The sequence below is a fragment of the Myotis daubentonii genome, chromosome X (genome assembly GCF_963259705.1).
Source record: "Myotis daubentonii chromosome X, mMyoDau2.1, whole genome shotgun sequence".
In the NCBI taxonomy this organism is placed as follows: Eukaryota; Metazoa; Chordata; class Mammalia; order Chiroptera; family Vespertilionidae; genus Myotis; species Myotis daubentonii.
Window position 1 is genome coordinate 9,908,923 of NC_081861.1, and position 24,877 is coordinate 9,933,799.

Below are 24,877 nucleotides of genomic sequence, written 5' to 3' on the forward strand. Positions count from 1 at the left end.
CTCCTTTCGTGCGCTCTCTGGTGGTCCGGCCACAGGCCAGTCGCCTGGGCTCTTGCTCGAAGGGGCTCCCGGGGCTCTGCCGCCCGCTTCCCCCGCTGACTCGCGCCGCGGGCGGTGGCGCCCGTCCCCGGGGGGGAGGGGGGGCCGAGGGGGAGCGGCCGGAGGCGGGGGTCGCGGGGCCGCACGGGGCGGCGCTGGGCGGGCGGGCGGGCGCTGGGCCCGCCCCGTCGGAATCCCTGGCCCGACTTCCTCCTGCCGAGGGCGGCCGACCCAGCTGGAGGAAGGGGCGGCGGCGGCGGCGGCGGCCACGATGAGCGCAGGCGACGCTGTGTGCACCGGCTGGCTCGTCAAGTCGCCCCCCGAGAGGAAACTGCAGCGCTACGTGAGTAGGGGCGCCAGCCGCCCACCCTCCCGTCCTGGGGTCCCCGCCCGCGGGGTGGCCGCCGGGAGCCCCGGGCTTCTCTGCGCCCCGAACGCAGCCGCTCCCAGCTCTCGGGGCTGCAGGCGAGGCCGATCCACCGAAAGCGAAATCGCACGTCGAGCCAGTGTCCCAGCGGCGGACAGGGGCCGGGGACTCTCGCTCGCGGGGCCGGCTGCTCCGACCGCCGCTGACCCTAGAGAAGGAAGGCGGGTTGGGGCTGCAGCGCCGGGCGCCGGGCTCGGTGCACCAGCGGCCGGAGAGAGAGACATCGCGAAAGAGTGCCCTGTCCCCGGAGAGGGGTGGCCCCGAGTCCCATTGCCCAGCGAGGAGGACAGGGCAGGGGGTAGGGAGAAAGCAGCACAGCGGGACCGGGCCTGCATTCCACTTGGACCGTAAGGAGTGCTCTCCCTTGTAGTTGTCATCGGACACTCCTATCTGGAACCTTCCACGGAGTGTAACTCGTTTCTCATGCTGTCTCTTCTCAGCTTTTTCTTTATGCTGACACGTCGCTTTTTTTCCCCTAGTACTAGCAGGAACCATGGACTTCTGCTAGTGTGCAATAAGGGAAGGACACATCTCCCTATCAGCACATCTTCCTACATAGTCCATTACCATTTTAAATGCACTGCGCGCGGCTCAAATGTTCATTATCTCCATCAGCACCCTCTGCATAAGTAAAGTCTTAAAAACATCCCCCCTTCAAGACTTGATTGCTACTGAATGTTCTTCATCCATTAGGAAGAACCACTTCAGTCCTCAGGGAGTTGCATATAAATAGATACCAGGGCTGGCTTTTTTTAGGCTGGGAGTAGCCTGATGTATCCATCTTGTTCAGAATTCCCAATTTCTCTGCAACTCCGGAGCTGGGTGCTAGCAACACGCGCGCGCGCGCACACACACACACACACACACACACACACACACTCATGGCTGCTCCGCTCCCCAGCAGCCCACCCACAAATCTCTTGTGTATGGCATCCTCCCAAACTGGTGTCCGAGTTGCAGCCAAGTTCCCCCACTGTTTTCGTTGCTACATTTATGAGGCACATACTGTGTGGAAGTGGAGGAGGTGGGAATAGAAGAAAACTTGAAGCGGGTCTGTGTACTTCCAGAAGGCACCCTGGCAGCCTTTCCTGGTCCTACTTAGGGGCCCCTTTCCCCACTGACCCTAGGCTAGACGGTAGCCTTCTCTTCTGAGTCTTTGGGAAGGTTTTTTTTTTTAATTGTTGTTGTTTGTTCTGCTGAGCAACAGTTGACGGGAATGTTGTTCTACTCAGCACGCAGGTGCCACAGATCTGATGTATACATCCCGAGGTTTTTCAGCTGGACTCCCAGTGTGCCCCTTCATGATTCTTTTTTGCATCCCCAAGTCCGTAAACACAAGGTCCAATATTTCGCAGCCTCTGAATCACCCAGCTGCTTCCCTAAAAAACAGTGAAGCTGTTTTGCAGACTCATTGATATTCAAAGGAGGCAAGAGAAGAAAACCTGCGCCCCGCGAGCCTTCTGGGCAGGTGAGGGTTTTGTCACAGCGGGTGGTACCGGCCAGGCCGGCTCCAGGTGGTTTCCTGGTAGCCCTTTGGAATGGGGGACATTTTAAAGGTGTATTAGATGTTTTCAGAGTGTCTCCCATTCTTCAGCAGATGATGCAGAAAGATGGTGAACCTGGAGGGCGAAGTTTATGGAATATTTTTCCCCAGTCCTGTTTTGTATCTTGTCCTGTCCAAACTGGCTTAGGAAAGTTGATTAGTATTTCATCAGCGTTGGGAAGGCGTGAGTGCATATACCTATTATCAGACGTGCTTCAGTCTTTTGGGGCGCAATGGAGGTGTGGCAAGTGCGGAACTTTGAACAGCTTGTAGGTATGTGTTTGCAGCATTGGGATGATGGGGTGGTGATAGAGGAGACTTAAGACACAAGAGTACCTAGATTTCGTCTCATCAATATTCAAAGACGTAACCTTTGACATTTTAGCCCAGGCTTGGGGATTTCTTATTAGGGTCATAGCCTTAGTCCATGCTATTTTGTTGAAAGGTCTCTAGAACACCTCAGAAAGCCCCCTTCCTCTCATTTCTAAGTCCTGCAGGAACCCCTTGTTGCCACTAGATGGCGATCGTGTGTCAGTTCAACGGGGTTATTATTCACAGCCAACTTTAATTAAGATCTTGTCATGTCCTTTTAATTGAGTGCCAGCTCTGAGCCAGGCCCTGTATCACGGGCTGGAGATGCAGAGAAAGAAAAGACGTGCTCCCTGACCTCAATAACTCCACAATCTACCATTTGTACCACAATAACACAACAAAGTGAGTTGGTCGCACAACCAGGGCAGTAACTCGGTTCTTTGCACTGCCAGGCCAACATGCAGCACGCCTGTAATGTTTGTTAAATTACAAATGGAAGCCGAGTCTGTTTTTAGTTAAGTCTTTCAGGCCAAGGTAAGCTTGTGTTTCATCCTCAACGCCGTGAGCCAAGGCAATCAGAAAGTTATTTCTATCACTGCTCTGTGAAAAGATAGTTGATTCTTTTCTTTTGTATTTTTTGTTTCACAAAATAATAGAGGAATATAGTCTTGTCAAAATGTAAACAATCTAGGACTAAATGGAGTCCCAAATAAAAGGCCCTCTTTCATTTTCCTCCATATGCTACCTATTCTGTGCACCCCTCCTTATCCCGTTCCCTTCCCCAGGGATAACAACTGTTAGCAGTTTAGTGAGTATCATCCTAGAAAAATTTCTACAAAAGATATAATTTTCCTTTTTGCACAAGTGAGATCATGCTGTAAAATTGTCCACCAATATTCTTTTTTTCACAACAATCCTGGACATCTCCAGGTTAGAGTATTTGGATTTACTTCATTCTCTTACTAAACCAGGGCTTAACATTCCTTGTAATAGATGGAACATAATTGAACAATTTCTCTGTTGATGAACATTTGCCTTTATTTTCTCAGTTTTAAAGAATGCTCACACAGCAATGATAATAAAATTATAATAACTGAAATTTATTGAATTCTTGTATGTGCCAGGCCCTATGCTAAGGACTTCACTTGTTTTATCTCAGTTAGTCTTCAAAGCAACACTTTGTGGCTATATAATTTGAAAATATTTTCTACCAGTCTACAGTTTGTTTTTTCATTCTATTTATTATATCTTTTCTAGAACAAAGATTTAAAAATTTTGACTAAGTCCAATTTATCTAATGTACTTTTATGGATTGTGTTTTTAGTGTCAAATCTAAGAACTCTTTGCCTAGTCCTAGATCCTGAAGACTTTCTCCTATGGTGTTTTTTTCCCCCTAAAAGTTTTATTTATTTAGTTAGTTATTTCTTCTTCTTTCTTCTTCTTGTTAATCCTCTCCTGAGGATATTTTTCCACTGATTTTTAGAGAGTGGAAGGGAGAAAGGGAGAGAGAGAGAAACATAGATTGGTTGCCTCCGGCACATGCCAGACCAGGGCTGGGGATTGAGCCTGCAACCTAGGTACATGCCTTGCACCAGAATCAAACCTGGGACCCTGCAGGCCGATGCTCTATCCACTGAGCCAAACTGGCTAGGGCTAGTCCTGTTTTTTTAAAATCTGTATTGTTGAGAGTATTATGGATGTCCCCTCTTTTCCCTCCCATTGCCCCTCTCCATCTGGTTCCCACCCCAGGCCTTCACCACCCTATTGTCTGTGTCTATGGGTAATGCATATATGCATATGAGTTCTTTGGTTAATCTCTTCCCATTCCCTTCCCCCCCTTAAAAGTTTTATAATGTTTTATATTTAAAGCAGTGACCTATTTGAGTTAAATTTTGTAAAAGCTGTGAGGTTTATGTTGTTCATTTTCTTGTAAATCAATTTTATTTCTTCCATTACCATTTATTGAATAGACCGTACTTTTGGAACTTCGTTAAAAAGAATGAATTGTTCATACTAATGTGGGTGTGTGTATTCTCTAGTCTGTTCCACTGATCTCTTTGTTCATTGATCTCATGACAATACCTTTATAATAAATCTTGAAACCAGGCAGTTTTAGCCCTCCAACTTTACTTTTGAAAGTTGTTTTAACTATTCTAGGTCCTTTGTCTTTTATATTAATTTTAGAATTAATTTATTGTGCTCACTTTGGCAGCATATACTAGAATTAGTTTATCAGTTGGTTTTTTATTTTCTAAAAAGACTAAATTTATTCAGTAATCTAGTAAAAGTTGTGATCATAAGTATCCATCAGTATAAAAGTACAAAACAGATTTGTAGATTTAAGACAGTTCACGACTACATACATACAGTACATCCAACAGGGGAAGAGAGGTAGAAGGGGGAAAAGAAGATTGGTTGAAGTCTAATAATAAATAAATACAGAAGTAGAGATGATCCATATTATGTATATTTTACCACCAATACTACAGCCAAATTGAGAGAGAGACAGAGAGAGAGGAGATAACTATTTCAAAATAACTCAGGAGGAAGATAATAATGACTGGGACTCTTGTAATACACCTTAAAGGTTGTGGAGGAGCCAACCCAACTCATTATGTAGTCTGCATATAGTGGCTTGGAGTTTTATCAGGTGATTTTTGTATATTAACCTTGTATTCTGCAACCTTGCTAACTCACTAATTCTAGTAGCCTTGTTTACAGTTAGAACCTGTGGTACTGTCAGTGCTACATAGAAATGATGACAACAGTCATCCTTTATCCTGATCTTATGGGGAAAGCATTCAGTCTTTCACTTTTTTTTAAAAAATATATATTTTATTGATTTTTTTACAGAGAGGAAGGGAGAGAGATAGAGAGTTAGAAACATCGATGAGAGAGAAACATTGATCAGCTGCCTCCTGCACATCTCCCACTGGGGATGTGCCCGCAACCCAGGTACATGTCCTTGACCGGAATCGAACCTGGGACCCTTGAGTCTGCAGGCCGACGCTCTATCCACTGAGCCAAACCGGTTTCGCCTAGTCTTTCACTTTTTAAGTATGTTTTCTGTAGGCTATTTGAAGGTGCTTTTTATCAAGTTCCCTTGTATTGCTAGTTTGCTGAGACTTTTCAAAAAAATCACGAATGGGATTTTGTTAAATACCTTTCTGCATCTATAAAAATACTGATATGCTTTTTTTTTGGTCTGTTACTATGGTGAATTATTCTGAAATTTGCATATTGAGCCAGCCTTGAACTTCTGGGATAAGCTTCACTGCGTTGTAATCTATTATCCTTTGCATGTACTCCTGGATTCAATTTGCTAATATTTTGCTGAGGACATTTGTGTCTTTGTTTATGAGGTATATTGGTCTGTGGTTTGCCTCTTTTGTGTTATCTTTGACTGATTTTTTTTTTTTATATATTTTATTGATTTTTTACAGAGAGGAAGGGAGAGAGATAGAGAGTCAGAAACATCGATGAGAGAGAAACATCGATCAGCTGCCTCCTGCACATCCCCCACTGGGGATGTGCCCGCAACCCAGGTACATGCCCTTGACCGGAATCGAACCTGGGACCCCCTCAGTCCGCAGACCTACGCTCTATCCACTGAGCCAAACCGGTTTCGGCGACTTTGACTGATTTTGATATTAGCATAATGCTTGCCTCATAAAATGAATTGGGAAATGTTCCCACCTCTTCTATTTTCTGAAAGATATTGTGCAGAATTGGTATTCCTTCTTCCTTAAATGTTTGATAAAAGTCACCATTTTTAACAAATGGATTAGAAGTTTATTACACCAGAGCCTTTATTTTTAAATTTTTTCTTCAATATCATTTTTTTTTAAATTGAATTTATTGGGGTGACATTGGTTCACAAAAAAATTCTCCACTGAAACTATCTGGACCTGCACTTTTTTTGTGAGACAGTTACTAACTATAATCTCTATTTCTTTAACAGATATAGTGCTATTCAGGTTATGCATAGCTTATTTTTTAAAATGTATATATTTTAGCCCTAACCGGTTTGGCTCAGTGGATGGAGCGTTGGCCTGCAGATTGAAGGGTCCTGGGTTCGATTCCGGTCAAGGGCATGTGCCTTGGTTGAGGGCATGTCCCCAGTGGGGGGTGTGCAGGAGGCAGCTGATCGATGTTTCTCTCTCATTGATATTTCTGACTCTCTGTCTCTCTCCCTTCCTCTCTGTAAAAAATCAATAAAATATATTTAAAAAATAAAAATGTATATATTTTCATATGTTTTTATTGATTTCAAAGAGAGTAAGGGAGAGGGAGAGAGAGATAGACACATCAATGATGTGAGAATCATCAGATTGGCTACCTCCTGCACATCCCCTACTGGGGATTGACCCCAAAACCCGGGCATGTACCCTGACCTGGAATGAAAACATGACCTCCTGGTTTCTGGGTCCATACTCAGCTTCTGAGTCACACCGGCCAGGCTATCCATAGCTTCTTGAATGAGCTTTGGTAGTTTAGGTTTTTAAAAGATTTTCTCTAATTTAGTTCTTGCATTTATTGGCATAAAGATGTTTATTATATTCCCTTATTATTCTTTTAATGTCTGTAGGATCTGTGGTGATGCCTCCTCTTTCATTTCTGATACTGTAGTTTATTTCTTCTCTCTCTTTTTTTTTTCTGATCAGTTTGGCTAGACCAGTGGTCAGCAAACGCATTAGTCAACAGAGCCAAATACCAGCAGTACAACGATTGAAATTTCTTTTGAGAGCCAAATTTTTTAAACTTAAACTACATAGGTAGGTACATTGTTATTAACTTAATTAGGGTACTCCTAAGCTGGCCTTTGCTAAAAACGTCCTCAATCTGATTGAGGTACGTTCGCTGAGGTGGACCCCTTCCAACTCTCCCATCCTCAACTCTCAACATTGCGTGCGCGCCTCCCCCGTGCTGTATCCCCCGGCCCACCTGTGCGCCTCTCCCTTAGCCGGACCGACCGACCAACACCCCCCACTTCTTCTAACGCCACTTCTTCAAAATAGACTCGCCCAGGCCGAAAACCAACTTCTGCGCATGGGCCACGAAGTTTCAATGGCACTGTACACGCACATATGGTATTTTGTGGAAGAGCCACACTCAAGGGGCCAAAGAGCCACATGTGGCTCGCGAGCCGCAGTTTGCCAACCACGGCTAGACTTTTTTTTTTTTTTTAAATATACTTTATTGATTTTTTACAGAGAGGAAGGGAGAGAGATAGCCAGAAACATCGATGAGAGAGAAATATTGATCAGCTGCCTCCTGCACACCCCCCACTGGGGATGTGCCCACAACCAAGGTACATGCCCTTGCCCGGAATCGAACCCAGGACCCTTCAGTCCGCAGGCCGACGCTCTATCCACTGAGCCAAACCGGTTTCGGCTGGGCTAGACTTCTATCAATTTCACTGATATTGTCTAAGAAACAGCCTCTGGCTTCATTGATCTTCTCTATTGATTTTCTGCTTTAAATTTTATTGATTTATCTCTGTCTCTGTCTCTGTCTCTCTCTCTCTGTCTCTCTCTCTCTCTCTCTCTCTCTCTATATATATATATATATATATATATATATATATATAATATTTCTTTATGGATTTCAGAGAGGGAGAAGGAAAGAGAGATAGAAACATCAATGATGAGAGAGAATCATTGATCGGCTGCCTCCTGCACGCCCCCTACTGGGGATCGAGCCCACAACCTGGGCATGTGCCCTTGCCTGTAATGGAACCTGGGACCCTTCGCAGGCTGACGCTCTATCCGCTGAGCCAAGCTGGCTAGGGCTGATTTAGCTCTTTACTATTTACTTTCTTGTGATTGCTTTGGGGTTAATTGTATCTCTTCTTTATCTAGTTTCTTTAGGTGGAAACTTAAATCACTGATTTGAGATCTTTCTTATTTTTCAACATAAGCATTTTTTTTCCAGTATAAGCATTTACTACTATAAACTTCCTTCTAAGCCAGTGATGGTGAACCTTTTGAGCTTGGCGTGTCAGCATTTTGAAAAACCCTAACTTAACTCTGGTGCCGTGTCACATATAGAAATTTTTTGATATTTGCAACCATAGTAAAACAAAGATGTATATTTTTGATATTTATTTTATATATTTAAATGCCATTTAACAAAGAAAAATCAACTAAAAAAATGAGTTTCATAGGTTCGCCATCACTGTTCTAAGCACTGCTTTAGGTGCAGCCCACAAAATTTGACATACTGATCTATTGTGTTTTCATTTTAATTCATTTAACATATTCTTTAATGTCCCTCTGAGATTTCCTGTTTGATCCAAGGATTGCTTAGAAGTATTTTAAATTTCCAAATATTGGGGGATTTTCTAGATTATCTTTCTGTTATTAATTTCTGGTTAACTTCCATTATGGTCTAAGGACAAACTGTATGAGTTCTATTCTTTACAATTTGTTAAGTTTATATTATTATTTTTTTTAATATATTTTATTGATTTTTTTGCAGAGAGGAAGGGAGAGAGATAGAGAGTTAGAAATATCAATGAGAGAGAAACATTGATCAGTTGCCTCCTGCACATCTCCTACTGGGGATGTGCCCGCAACCCAGGTACATGCCCTTGACCGGAATCGAACCCGGGACCTTTCAGTCCGCAGGCTGACGCTCTATCCACTGAGCCAAACCGGTTTCAGCAAGTTTATATTATGACCCACAGTCTGGTTTCATTTGGTGAATATTACATGTGCACTTGAAAGAAAATGTGTATTATTCTTGTTGGGTGGAGTATTCTATAAATGCTACTTAGATCAGGTTGGTTGATAGTGCTTTTTAATTGAATTTATTGGGATGACATTGGTTAACAATATTATATAGGTTTTAGGGGTATAATTCTATAATACATCATCTGTACATTGTATTGTATGTTCAGTACCCCAAGTCAAGTCTCCCATCACCATTGATACCCCCCTTTACCCTCTCTTACCTCCACCCACCCCTTCCCCTTTTTCACACAGCTCCCCTCTGATAGCTGTCCGTCTGTTCACTCTATTCTCTGTATCTATGAGTCTGTTTCTATTTTGTTGGTTGGTTTATTTTGTTCATTAGATTCCACATATAAGTGAAATCATATGGTATTTGTCTTTCTCTGGCTGGCTTATTTCATTTAGCACAATACCCTCCAGGCCCATCCATGCTGTTGCAAAGGTAAGAAAGATGTCCTTCGTTTTTGCAGTGAGTAATGTTCCATTATGTAAATGTACCATAGCTTTTTCCCCCCACTCACCTACTGATGGACACTTGGGCTGTTTCCAGATCTTGGCTATTGTAAATACCACCACAATGAACATAGGGGTGCATATATTCTTTTGAATTAGTGTTTTGTGTTTCTTCGGATATATTCCCAGAAATGGAATCACTGAGTCATCATGTAGTTCCATTTTTAATTTTTTGAGGGAACTTCATACTGCTTTCCTCAGTGGCTGCACCAGTCTGCATTCCCACCAGCAGTGCACGAGGGTTCCCTTTTCTCCACATCCTCGCCAACACTTGTTATTTGTTGATTTATTGATGACAGCTATTCTGACAGGTGTGAGGTGATATCTCCTTGTGGTTTAATTTGGGTTTCTCTGATGATGAGTGACATTGAGCATCTTTTCATACACCAAACTGAAAAGTTTTTGCACAGCAAAGGAAACCATCAACAAAATGAAAAGACACAAGGCACTGAATGGGAGAACATATTTGCCAATGATAGTGTTGATTAGTTCTTTTATATCCTCACTATTTTTTCTGCTTATTTTTATTATCAATTACTGAGAGAGGAGTGTGAAAGTTTCCCCCTATAACTATGGACTTGTGCATTTCTCCTTTCGGTTCTATTTGGATTTGCATCATGTATTTTGATGCTCTGTTTTTAGTTGAAGATTATTTAGAATTATTATGTTTACTTGAATAATAGAGTTTTTCATTATTTAATGTTTGTATTCATCCCTGATGCTGTGTGCTGGCATGGTATACCTTTTTTCATTCCTTTACTTCTAACTTAGATGTGTCTTCATATTTATTTATTTATTTTTAAATATTTTATTGATTTTTTTACAGAGAGGAAAGGAGAGGGATAGAGAGTTAGAAACATCGATGAGAGAGAAACATCGATCAGCTGCCTCCTGCATACTCCCCACTGGGGATGTGCCTGCAACCAAGGTACATGCCCTTGACCGGAATCGAACCTGGGACCCCTCAGTCCGCAGGCTGACTCTATCCACTGAGCCAAACCGGTCAGGGCTATTTAATGTGAGTTTCTTATACACAGCATATAGTTGGGTCTTGCTTTCTTATGCAATTCTACCCTCTTTATTTTAATTGTTTTATTAATTCATTCACATAATATGTGATTTTGAAATGTTTAAATTAAAATCTATCGTGCTAGCTGTTTTCTATTTGTTTTATCTGTTCTTTGTTTCTTTTGTTCTCTATTTCTACCTCGTCAGGTTAATTAAGCCTTTTTTATTATACTATTTTGTCTCTACTATGAATTATCAAACACAACCTGTAAAATTTTTAGTAGTTGCCCTGGAGTGTAAAATATACATTGTGAATTAATTGGAGTCTTCCTTTAAATAATATGCCACTTAATGGGCAGTGTGAGGACCTTATAACAGTACATTCCCAATTCTATCCTTATATTCTTTGGGCTACTATTGTCATGTTTTTTTATTTTTACATATGCTATAAACACAATAGATTGCTATTCATTTTGCTTTAGACAATTATTTATCTTTTTAAGCAATTAAAAATAAGGAAAAATCAAATTTGCTTTCCTTTGTTTATTCTATTTCTAGCATTCTTTTATTGTAGGTTCAAGTTTCTGTCTGGTGTCATATTCCTTCTGCCTAAAGAACTTCCTCTAATATTTCATGTGGTTTATATCTGCTGGCAAAGAATATTCTTAGTATGATGGTTTGTCTGAGAATTATCCCTGTTTTTGAAAAATATTTTCACTGGGCATGAAATTCTGGGTTGACTTTTTTTTTTCTTTCAGCACCTTAAAGATGTCACTCTTGTCTTCTGTTTTCTGTATAGGATATGGGCTGTTTGTCAAAGTTTCTTTCTCAAAGTCTGCATGCCTTTCAACTTGAGGTCTTCCTTTTGTATTTTCAATCTACCATCTTGCTAGTTGTCTCATTTATACTTTCTTTAATTTTTCCTCTTTTCTGTCCTGTTTTGGATTACTAACATTTTGTAATTCCATTTTATCTTCTATATTGGCTATACCTTTTTTTTTTTTTTATAGTGGTTGTGTTAGAGGATTGGTATATTCAGTGATGGCGAACCTATGACACGCGTGTCAGAGGTGACACGCGAACTTATTTTTTTAGTTGGTTTTCTTTGTTAAATGGCATTTAAATATATAAAATAAATATCAAAAGTATGTCTTTTTTACTATGGTTGCAAATATCAAAAAATTTCTATATGTGACACAGCACCAGAGTTAAGTTGGGGTTTTTCAAAATGCTGACACGCCGAGATCAAAAGGTTCGCCATCACTGGTATATGTCTTTAACTGTTTATAGTCTACCTCAAAGTAACAGTTTACTTTCAACTGGCCAGGACAATAGTACATCTTTAGATCTTGCCTCAGGACTTTGAAAAGTCTGCGGATCTCTGCCATAATCTAGTCTTTGAATATTTTATAAAATTCACCTATGAAGCCATCCTGTAGAGGGCTTTTGTTGTGAGTTTTTATTTTTATTTTTTACTACTGCTTCAGTTTCACTAGTTGTAATCTGTCTATTCAGATTCTCTGATTCTTCCTGATTCAGTTTTGGAACATTGTATGATTCTAGGAATTTATCCATTTTGTCCAGATTGTCCAATTTGTTGCTATATACTAGTAGTTGCTTTTAATGTTTTCTTACATACACTCCTGTGTATTTCTTTGGTGTCAGTTGCTACTTCTGTTTCATTTCTGATTTTATTTATTGGGGTCCTCTTTCTCTTTTTTTGGTGAGTCTGCTTAAAGGTTTGTTAATCTTGTTTATCTTTTTATTTTTTTAAAATACATTTTATTGATTTTTTTACAGAGAGGAAGGGAGAGGGAGAGAGAGTCAGAAACATCGATTAGAGAGAAACATCGATCAGCTGCCTCCTGCACACTCCCTACTGGGGATGTGCCCGCAACCCAGGTACATGCCCTTGACCGGAATCGAACCTGGGACCCTTCAGTCCACAGGCCGATGCTCTATCCACTGAGCCAAACCAGCTAGGGCAATTGCTTATCTTTTAAAAGAACCAGCTCTTGGTTTCATTGATAATTTGTATTTTTTTTTAGAACCTATTTTGTTATTTTTGCTCTAATTTTTATTATTTCCTTTCTTCTACTCACTTTGGGCTTTGTTTGTTCTTTTTCTATTTCCTTTAAGTGTAAGGTTAGATTGTTTGAGATTTTTCTTGTTTCTTGAGGTAGGCCTGTAATGCTATGAATTTCCCTCTTAGGACTGCTTTCACTGTGTCCCATAAGATATTAGATTGTTGCCAAAACCGGTTTGGCTCAGTGGATAGAGCGTCGGCTTGCGGACTGAAGGGTCCCAGGTTCGATTCCGGTCAAGGGCATGTACCTGGGTTGTGGGCACATCCCCAGTAGGAGATGTGCAGGAGGCAGCTGATCGATGTTTCTCTCTCATCGATGTTTCTAACTCTCTATCTCTCTCCCTTCCTCTCTGTAAAAAATCAATAAAATATATTTAAAAAAAAAAAGATATTAGATTGTTGCCCTAGCTGGTTTGGCTCAGTGGATAGAGCATCAGCCTGTGGACTAAAGGATCCTGGGTTCGATTCCAGTCAGGGGCATGTTCCCAGGTTGTGGGCTTGATCCTCAATAGGCAGCTGATTGATGATTCTCTCTCATCGTTGATGTTTCTATTTCTCTCTCCCTCTCCCTTCCTCTCTGAAATCAATAAAAATATATTAAAAAAAAAGATATTTGGTTGTTGTGTTCTCATTTTCATTTGTTTCAAGGTGTCTTTTGATTTCTTTTTTAAAAAAATATATTTTAGAGAGCTAGGCTTCTTTTTTTAAAAATATATTTTAGAGAGGATTTCTTTTTTTTTTTTTTAAATATATTTTATTGAGTTTTTACAGAGAGGAAAGGAGAGAGATAGAGAGCCAGAAACATCGATGAGAGAGAAACATCGACCAGCTGCCTCCTGCACACTCCCCACTGGGGATGTGCCCGCAACCCATGCACATGCCCTTGACCGGATTCAAACCTGGGACCCCTCAGTCCGCAGGCCGGTGCTCTATCCACTGAGCCAAACCGGTTTCGGCAAGAGGATTTCTTTTTTAAAAATATACATTTTTATTGGTTTCAGAGAGGAAAGGATAGGGAGAGAGGGATAAAAACATCAATGAGGAGAGAGAATCATTGATCGGCTGCCTCCCGCATGCCCCCTACTGGGGATCGAGCCTGCAACCAAGGTACATGCCCTTGACCGGAACTGAACCTGGGACCCTTCAGTCCACAGGCTGATGCTCTATCCACTGAGCCAAACCAGCTAGAGCTTGATTTCTTTCTTTTTTAATATATTTTTTATTGATTTTTTACAGAGAGGAAGGGAGAGAGGTAGAGATTTAGAAACATCAATGAGAGAGAAACACCGATCAGCCGCCTCCTGCACATCTACTGGGGATGTGCCCGCAACCCAGGTACATGCCCTTGGCTGGAATCAAACCCGGGACCTTTCAGTCCGCAGGCCGACGCTCTATCCACTGAGCCAAACCGGTTTTGGCTTGATTTCTTTCTTGATCTCTTTGTTAGCTCATTCATTGTGTAGTAATATGTTATTTAGCCTCCATGTCTTTGTGTGTTTTTCAGTTTTCTTGCACTTGATTTCTAGTTTCATGTCATTATGGTCAGAGAAGATGCTTGATATGATTTCAGTCTCCTTAAATTTATTGAGACTTGTTGTGGGGTTGAGACTCTGTGCTTCTCAAGCAGAACCTTTGCAGCTTAGATATCCCTTTAGTATCACAGCTGCCATCTGTGGGAGGGGGGCCAGCCCTTTTCGCGTCTTTGCCCTTCCTACCAGTCTTGATGGGGCTTCTTCTGGAAATCCTTGGTTATAAGACTTTCATTCAGCTAATCTTTGGTTGTTTATTCAGGTTGATTTTCCTGTATTTAGTTGTAATTAACACTTTGGTCCTGGGAGGAGGTAAGTGTACCTTCCACCTGCTCCATTTCCATCTTGCATTTCTCCCCACCAAGCATGCTTTTGATTGGTATTCTGGTAGTGAGTGTGGTGACTTCTAGGGACTCTTGCTTTTTCTGCTGTCACAGCCATCACTCCATAAGCCAGAAGGCTGATGTGGGGATTTGATCAGTTGCCAGGGATGTCTGTTCCAATTGCACATTCGAGAACTGGAGAAATGGCCAAGGACCCACTCTGAAATGGAATTAGGTCAAAACTCCATTTATCAATTGACCTCCCTAAAATACTCTTTCAGGAGATATAGTGTTATAGTGGAGATGGGTAAGTGAAAGGATCACACACGGGAAATCTACTACATCTTTATCTTTCTATGCTTTTGTATTTGTCCTTTTATTTTTTTAAAAATATATTTTATTGATTTTTTACAGAGAGGAAGGGAGAGGGATAGAGAGTTAGAAACATCGATCAGCTGTCTCCTGCACACTCCCTACTGGGGATGTGCCCGAAACCAAGCTACATGCCCTTGACTGGAATCGAATCTGGGACCTTTCAGTCCACAGGCTGATGCTCTATCCACTGAGCCAAACTGGCGAGGGCTGTATTTCTCCTTTTACATAAAGACAAGGAAGTTCTGGTATCTCAACCTCACTGAATGTAGCCATGATTTTTAGCCTATGTCTAAATGAGCTAACATGAAATCTAGAATCTCTGGTAAGTATACCCATCTCAATACATTTAGCTTGATCCAATATTATATTCTGTCTTTCTGGGCCTAACATTCTTAGAACACATCCCTACATATTCCAATGGTTGTTTTTGTGTTGTTTTTTTTTTTTTAGAACTTAATCTTTTAATTTTTTTATTTTATTATTTTAAAATATATTTTTTATTGATTTCAGAAAGGAAGGGAGAGGTAGAGAGATATAGAAACATTAATGATGAGAGAGAATCACTGATTGGCTGCCTCCTGTACATCCCCCCACTGGGGATCGAGCCTGCAACCCAGGCATGTGCCCTTGACCAGGATCGAACCCGGGACCCTTCAGTCCGCAGGCTGGTGCTCTATATTCCCTGAGCCAAACCGGCCAGGGCAGAACTTAATCTTTTTAAAATAATGTTTTTATTGACTTCAAAGAGAGGAAGGGAGAGTGAGAGAAACATCGATTGGCTGCCTCCTGCATGCCCCCTGCTGGGTATCTGCAACCTGTGCACATGCTCAGACTGGGAATCGAACCATAACCTCCTAGTTCATGGAACAGTGCTCAACCAACTGAGCCACACTGGCCGGGCGGTATTCCAGTGGTTTTTAATTATTAAGTTTGTTTTGTTAATCCTCACCTGAGGATATTTTTCCATTGCTTTTTAGAGAGAATAAAAGGGAGGGCAGGAGTTGGGAGGAGAGAGTAAGAAAGAGGTGGGGGACATCGATGTGAGAGAGACACATCGACTGGTTGCTTCATGGGGTGCAAACTGGCAACTTACCTATGTGCCCTTGACCTGCCCTTGACTAGGAATCAAACCCACCACCCTTCAATGTGCAGGCTGACACTAACCACTGCACACATTGACCAGGGCTCCAATGTGTTTTTGGTTTTTTTTGTTTGTTTGTTTATCCTCACCTGAGGATATTTTTCAATTGATTTTTAAAGAGAGTGGAAGAGAGAGGGAAAGACAGAGAGAAATACCGATGTGAGAGAAACACATCGATTGGTTGCCTCATGCACAAGCCAGACCAGGGCCCTGGCCAAGGAGGAGCCTGCAGCTGAGATACATGCCCTTGACCGGAATGAACCTGAGACCCTTCGGTCTGCAGGCCGACACTCTAACCACTGACCAAGACCAGCTAGGGCTCCAATGATTTTTTAAAAAAAATATATTTTATTGATTTTTTTACGGAGAGGAAGAGAGAGGGATAGAGATTTAGAAACATCGATCAGCCGCCTCCTGCACACTCCCCACTGGGGATGTGCCCGCAACCAAGCTACATGCCCCTGACCGGAATTGAACCTGGGACCTTTCAGTCCGCAGGCCTACACTCTGTCCACTGAGCCAAACCTGTTAGGGCTCCAATGGTTTTTAAAGACAGTTTTATTGAGGCACACACACACACACACACACACACACACACACACACACACACGCTTTACAAGTCATCTATTGTACGTATACAGTTGGGTGCTTTTTAGTAAATCTATTGCTATGCAACCATTACTACAGTACAGTTTTAGACCATTTCTACCCCCACAAAAAATTTCCTTGGCCTATTTGTAGTCAATCCCCACTCCCTTTTCTAGCCCCAGGAAAGAGCTAATCTGTTTTCTGTCTCTATAGATTTGCATTTTCTGATAATTTCATAAAAGGGAATAATAGAATATATGGTATTTAGTGTCTTCTTTCAGCCTTGACCACATGAAAGCCAGTGCTCTGTCTGAAAGTAGACACTGAGGCCATTGATTTGAGACCTTTCTTATTGTCTAATATAGATATTTAGTGCTATGAAAAAATTTAAATATATATATTTTATGTTGATAACATTATAGATATCTCCCATTTAGTGCTATGAATTTCTCCCTTGGCACTGCTTTAGTGGCATTCCACAAACTCTGATATGTTGTGTTTTCACTTCTATTTACTTCAAGATATTTTCCAATTTCCCTTGTTATTTCTTCTGTGATTGATGTGTTATATTTGGTTTTTAGTTCTAATTTCATTTCATTGTGGTTAAACAACATACTTGGTATGATTTTCATCTTTGTAAATTTGTTGAGACTTGACCTAGCATATGGTCTGTCTTGGTAAATGTCCTGTGTGCACTTGAAAAGAATGTACATTTTGTTGTTGTTGGGTGGAGTGTTCTATAAATATCAACTAGGTCAAGTTGGTTAGTAGTGTTAGTTCTATATCCTTGTTTATTTCCTTCTATCTTCTTGATTTACCAATTACTACTGAGAGAGTAATAACAATTGCTATTGAAATTTCAGATCATAACTGGATTTGTCTATTTCACCTTGAAGTTTTACCAGTTTTTGCTTCATATATTTTGAAGCTCTGTCAAGAGTTCCATACACAATAAGCATAACAAATGGACAAAGATAGCAGGGGGGTGAGGGCGGGGGTGGGGTGGGGTGGGGTGTGGGAGCAGTAGGGAGAGGTCAATAGGGGGAAATGGAGACATATGTAATACTTTAAACCAGTGGTTCTCAACCTTCTGGCTCTTTAAATATAGTTCCTCATGTTGTGACCCAACCATAAAATTATTTTTGTTGCTACTTCATAACTGTCATGTTGCTACTGTTATGAATTGTAATGTAAATATCTGATATGCAGGATGGTCTTAGGCGACCCCTGTGAAAGGGTCGTTTGACCGCCAAAGGGGTCGCAACCCACAGGTTGAGAACCGCTGCTTTAAACAATACCAGTAAAGAAAAAATTAAACAAAAAAAGAGTTCCATACACGTTTAGGATTGTTATTTTATCTTGCTGAAATAACCATGCCAGCATTATGAAACGACCTTATTTATCTCTGGTACTGTTCTTTGCTCTGTATTCTACTTTGTTATGCAAGGTCATTGTAAAGGTTTATTTTCTAGGACTACTTTTGGCACCACACACACGTATCAGTCAGACTTCAGACAGGAAAACAGAAGCCACACTAAGCATTCAACAGATAATTCAATAGCGTGTGTGGTTTACACAGGTGTTAGAAAGCTGAGAGAGCAAAAACTGGGGCAACCAAATATTAGTAACTACAGAAACCAGCTACTATTGTAAGAACTCAACCATACGGGCGCCGGTGCCTCAGGGGTCCTAATGAATGAAGCTGGCAGCTGGAGCTGGTGCTGTCTTCTGCCACTGGAGAGATGCAGTTGGATGTTGAGAATCCCTTCTCCCTTTTTCTTGCCTTGGAATCTTCTGTCAGTGTTTAGAATTGTGTTTGGTAGAGTCCCGGTCCCAAAACTAGAAGAGGCTTTATGGGGGCGATCTCAGGGTTGAGCAACAATAGAAGCACTGGGAAAGCCTGGATGTATTCTCTAGGTCTCAACTTTTTCCTCCTACTTAATCCTGGAGTCCTTTTGTTCACTGTTCCGAGAGAATTTCTCAGGTCAAGCTGTTTGCTCACTGATGTGCTCTTAAGTTGTAGCCATTCTGCTGTTCAGCCCTGTGATTGGTAGTCATGTCATGTTTTTCATTTCGAAGAATGGTTTCCTTTTCACATCAGCCGGCCCATCTTTTCTGGACAGCCCATCATCTTTTGAGAGTTTCCCCTTGCATGTTGAGTAGATCCTGGCTTCCTCCCTCACATTCATACAGACATTTAGGAGAACAGGTCTCTAGAAAGAGGGAACAGAAGGTGTGAAGACCCTGCCTGAAGCAGAAGGAATATATTTGCAGTATTTGAGGAAGAGCTTTTTGAATCTGGTTTCATATTCTCAAATGCTTGGTTGGCTGCTGATGTTTGTTTGAGGATCTGGATCAGCAGTTCTCAGTGGGTGTCAGAATTTGCCTCTTAGGTAGGGATGCCATATTTAGCAAAAAAACAAAAAGGTAAGTTTCTATTTCAGACAATGGAAACAAATTATGTTTTTGTATACATATGTCAACCCGATCTCCCTAGGAGACATCTGGCCATGTCTGGAGAACTTTTTGTTGTTAACAACTGATGGGGAGGTGCTATTGGCATCTAAGGGATGTTGCTAAACACCCTACAATGCACAAGACAGCCTCCACCACAAAGAATTTGGCCCAAAATGTCAATAGTTTCAAGAGTGAGACATTTTGTTTTATATGGAACTGTGAATTTCTTCAGCTGAAATGAGAATCCTGTTGACAAATATATGGTTTGTTTTTTTAAAAAATATATATTTTATTGATTTTTTTACAGAGAGGAGGGGAGAGGGATAGAGAGTTAGAAACATCAATGAGAGAGAAACATCGATTAGCTGCCTCCTGCACACCCCCTACTGGGGATGTGCCCACAACCAAGGTACATGCCCTTGACCAGAATTGAACCTGGGACCCTTCAGTCCACAGGCCGACGCTCTATCCACTGAGCCAAACCGGCTAGGGCTGTTTTTTTTTTTAAAATATATATTTTTATTGATTTCAAAGAGGAAGGGAGAGGGAGAGATGGAAACATCAATGATACAGAGAATCATTGATTGGCTGCCTCATGCACGCCCCCTACTGGGGATCGAGGCTGCAACCTGGGCATGTGCCCTTGACTGGAATCAAACCCGGGACCCGTCAGTTCGCTGGCCGACACTCTGAGCCACTGAGCCAAACCGGCTAGGGCTAAATTTTTTCTGAGTTTCTTAAACTCTTGGTTTTATTCTTTTATTTCTCTTTGGTACTTACTCATTTCTGTTCTTTGCTTTTGACCTCTAGATGATCTCACTCTGAGTTATTTTTAGAGGACATGTTGGGAGTTTCAGATTTACACAGCCACTGTTACCTTAGGTGGTTTCACTTTAAAAACACTTTTATTTTTTTAATCCAATTGTTGTATTAGCGTAAGGTAGAGTGAGGGTATAACTTGATTGTATAGTTAATCAATTGACCCAGCACCCTTCGTTGAGTAGTCCTTCCATACATAGTGTCTTTGTTCCCAGAGAGTATATTTTTAAGAAATATATGCACATGATTCAAAATCAAAGCGTATTAAAGTGTATACAGTGGAAAATAAGTTTCTTTCCTTCTCCCTTTCTCCCAGCTGCTCAGTTTCTTGATTTTCATGTTTATTGCAACATTTTCCATAATATTCAAGCTATGGAAGCAGCTTAAGTGTCCGCCAATGAATGAATGGATAAAGAAGTTTTGGTATATGGTACAATGTAATAGTACTCAGGCATAAAACTAATGAAAATCTGCCATTTGCAATAACATGGGTGGACCTGGGGTATTGTGCTAAGTGAAATAAGTCAGAGAAAGACAAATACCATATTATCTCACTTATATATGGAATCTTAAAAAAAAAGCACACCAACTCATAGATGCAGAGGAAAGATTTGTGGTCACCAGAGGCAGAAGATAGGGCGTGGGCAAAGAGTAAAGGGGGTTAAAGGATACAACATTCTAGTTATGAAATAAATGAGTCATTAGGATGTAATGTACAGCATGGTGACTATGGTTAATAATACTGAACTTTATATTTGAAAGTTGCTAAGAGAGTAGATCTTAAAAGTTCTCAAAACATGGCCGGTGTGGTACAGTGGTTGAGCGTCGACCCATGCACCAGGAGGTCAGGGCTCGATTCTCAGTCAGGGCACATGCCCGAGTTGTGGGCTCCATCCCTAATAGGGGGCATGCAGGAGGCAGCCCATCAATGCTTCTCTCTCATCATTGATGTTTCTCTCTCTCCCTCTCCCTTCCTCTTTCTGAAATCAATAAAAAAATATATTTTTAAACATTTCTCGATAAAAAGAATTCTAGAATTCTCTCCATGTCAATAACCAGAGATCTTCATTTTTGACAACTGTATGCTATTCTGTTGTGTGGCTATACCACGTTTATTCAATTACTTCCATATTTTGGACAGTTGGGTTGTTTCCAGTCTTTTGATATTTGCAACCATTGCCACAATTAAAAATATTGTATGTGACGTTTTGTACTTGTGTAGATTGATCTGTATGATTTCCAGAGCTGGGAATTCATGGGTCTGTGAATCTATAAATGTCTGTTTGCATTCCTACCAGCAACGTAAATAGTGCCTTGCCAACAGAATGTGTTGTCAAACTTTGGGATTTTGGCCATCCAATCATAAGAAATGATATTTCTGTGGAATTATAATTTGTAGTTCTTTTATTCAGAGGGAGGTTGAACATTTCTTGATATTTTTGTTTATTTTCCTGTGACATATGTGCTCTTCCTTTATCATTGGTCTTTTTAGTCTCAATTTCTGGGAGGTGATTAGTCCTTTGTGAGAAAAGTTGTATATAATTTTTCCCAGTTTTTCATTCTGTTTTTTGACTTTGCTTATGTTATCTGTGTGGGTGTACAAAAATGTATCGAGTAAAATGTGTCCATATTTTATTTTACAGCTTCTGGAGTCTCAGTCACATTAAGAAGGCCTTTCTACTCCCTGCTTTTATTATATTTTTTTAAAAATATATTTTATTGATTTTTTATTTCTTTTTTACAGAGAGGAAGGGAGAGGGATAGAGAGTTAGAAACATCCATGAGAGAGAAACATCCATCAGCTGCCTCCTGCACATCCCTTACTGGGGATGTGCCCGCAACCAAGGTACATGCCCTTGACTGGATTCGAACCTGGGACTCTTCAGTCCATAGGCCGATGCTCTAGCCACTGAGCCACGCTCGTCAGGGTTACTCCCTGCTTGTAAAGAATTCACCTAGGCTTTCTTCTAGTGTTTCTATGGTTTTATTTTTTACATTTAGATTTGTGATCCATTTGCAGTTTATCCTGGTGCAGATGTTATTATAAATGGATCCTCTCCATTATAGCTACTAATTGGCTATTGTTTGTATACATAAGGCTATTGATTTCTTTCTTTGCCTGAGTTCCTTAGAAAACAGAATTTGAGCCAAAACCGGTTTGGCTCAGTGGATAGAGCGTCGGCCTGCAGACTGAAGGGTCCTGGGTTCGATTCTGGTCAAGGGCATGTACCTTGGTTGCCGGCATGTCCCCAGTGGGGGGTGTGCAGGAGGCAGCTGATCGATGTTTCTCTCTCATCGATGTTTCTGACTCTCTATCTCTCTCCCTTCCTCTCTGTAAAAAATCAATAAAATATATTAAAAAAAATAAAAGAAAACAGAATTTGAGCCAAAACTTGTTTGCCAACGCTTTGTTGGAGTTGTAATCTCAGTGTAGTGAGAGTGATAGAAAAGGGGAAGGAAGGAAAGAAAATACAAATTGGTGTGTTACCGAATTGGCCACAGCTTCATGAGAAAACACAGCCAGTTAGTTATTGGGTCATTTTCATGTATTTGGACAGGCTTTATAGAACCCATCGCACCTTGAAACAGTCCTTTGCAGAAAGGAAGAGAGATACATTTATCTGCTAGTTCCCTTGTGGTTCCTGTCTCTCGCTGACCCTCTGGGCAGCCTCTGGGAAAGCGACATGCCATATTCTGTGCCCCGGTTTCTCCTCTGAATCCAGAAGTGTGGAAGGAAATAAAGTGTTTAAGGGTTCATTTGGGTTGGGTTGGGTCTGGACATAGGAGCTGCAGTGGCTTCTGCCATGGCAGACGTGATGGAAACTACACCAGAGCCCAGCCTTTATTCAGGGGCCAAACCAGGCAGTAGGGGAGGGACCCTGAGCAGAGGCCATGGCTCTCCACTGAGCAAGCAACGAAGGCCTGGAAGGCAGGTGGGGCCAAGCTCATCTGAGGATGCACAAAATTGGGTCTAATATCATTTCCACATGTTCATATTCTGTCCTCCTACCTTTGAATTCTATTACTTCTGTAATAGTTTTTCCAGTTGATTATTTTACGTTTCCTGGGTATATAATCATGTCATCTGAAATAGAGTTTTACCACTTTTTTTTTTGTTCTTATGTATCTCATTTTTTCTCTTGTCCAGATGTGTTGGTTAACAACTCAATGTGAAACAGTAGTATTGATACCAACCTTAATTTGATGTTGATTTTTTTATGCATGGCTTCAATGTTTTCTTCTTCTTAAAAAAATATATTCTTACTGATTTCAGCGAGGAAGGGAGAGGGAGAGAGAAACATCAATGATGAAAGAGATGCCAAACCAGGTTCGATTCCGGTCAAGGACCTGTACCTTGGTTGTGGGCACATCCCCAGTAGAGGGTGTGCAGGAGGCAGCTGGTCGATGTTTCTCTCTCATCGAAGTTTCTAGCTCTCTATCCCTCTCCCTTCCTCTCTGTAAAAAATCAATAAAATATATTTTTAAAAAAATGATGAAAGAGAATCATTGATTGGCTGCCTCCTACACACCCCCTTCTGGGGATCTAGCCCACAATCCAGGCGTGTACCCTGACTCGGAATCCAACCGTGACCTCCTGGTTCATAGTTCAGTGCCCAACCACTGAGCCACACCAGCCAGGCTCTTCAATGTTTACTTATTAAGAAAGCTATTAGCTCAGCCAGTGCATTTCGTTGTATGTCAGTTATACATTAAACAAAGCTGTTCTTAAAAAAGAAAGATACTGCCGGAAACCGGTTTGGCTCAGTGGATAGAGCGTTGGCCTGTGGACTGAAAGGTCCCGGGTTCGATTCCGGTCAAGGGCATGTACCTGGGTTGCGGGCGCATCCCCAGTAGGAGGTGTGCCGGAGGCGGCTGATCGATGTTTCTAACTCTCTATCTCTCTCCCTTCCTCTCTGTAAAAAATCAATAAAATATATTAAAAAAAAAAAAAAAAAGAAAGATACTGACTTTGGGGCTAGGAATGGAACCCGTGACCTCTTGGTTCCTGGATCAACGCTCAATCACTGAGCCACAGTGGCTGGGCGGTCTTTGACTTTAAATTTGGCTTTCTTTATTTCTCTACAGTCTTTAGCAGGTTTTGGCATAAATGTTATACTTCGTTCATATAAAAATTTGGAAGTTTGCTATATTCTAGAATATTTTAAGTAGAGCTGGAATTATCAGCACTTTAACATTTTGGCAGGATTCCCCTATAGTTTATATCTGGAGCTTTTTGTGTGTGTTTAGATCTTTTTCAACTCCTATTTCTTATATGGAAATTGATCTGTTTAGTCTATCTCGTCCTGAGTCAGTTTTGTAAATTATACTTTTCCTGGAAAAGTATCTGTTTCATCCTGGCTATCAAACTCATCTATATATAATTTTACAAAATGGTTCTTACGAGTTTGGGATTTATTTTAATCTTCCTGGAGTTATTTTTTCCCCTGTTATTGTGAATTTGCGTGGCCCACTTTCCCCCTGCTGAGTATATTAACTGGTGGGTTTTCTATTTTATTGATTTTTATTTTTGCAGTGAACTAGCTTTTGGATTATTAGTTAATTTTACTTTTAACATTTTCTAACTCTTTAATTTCCTCTTTTCTATTTATTAACTTCTTCCTTCAGCTTCGGTGTATTTAGAGGTGAGGAAACTTGGACTGACCGCACACTCCATGTAGATGTTGTCCTAGTTAGGGTTTTAATTTGCAAGCAGAAGAAGCTGATCTTGACTGATTGAAGCAGACAAGGAGCTTATCAAAATGATATTGGGTCGCTCACAGAAATGTTGAGAGGCCTGGAGAACCAGCTTTGAGGTTAAACAGCCAGGAAAGGAAAAAACACCCCAAACCACAACTCAAGAACTAGTGCTGATGAGAAATCCACTGCGGCTACTCCCTACCTGTTTCTTCTCTATTGTGTCAAAGAGAGTAGATGGCAGGCAGTCTGAGTGATGCCACTTATCTCTAATATTGTCACGAGCCT

The 24,877-nt window shown here is 41.2% G+C and overlaps 1 protein-coding gene across 3 annotated transcripts in view; it reads left to right on the forward strand.

The window, feature by feature from the left end:
* Positions 1-265: 265 nt before the first annotated feature.
* GAB3 (GRB2 associated binding protein 3) overlaps positions 266-24,877 on the forward strand; it is a 77,942-nt gene continuing 53,330 nt past the window's right edge. For all 3 annotated transcript variants that reach the window (XM_059678911.1, XM_059678912.1, XM_059678913.1), the window contains exon 1: positions 266-382. In XM_059678911.1, coding sequence (XP_059534894.1) covers positions 311-382 — 72 coding nt within the window. In that variant the 5' untranslated portion in view covers positions 266-310. The remainder of the gene's footprint in view (positions 383-24,877) is intronic.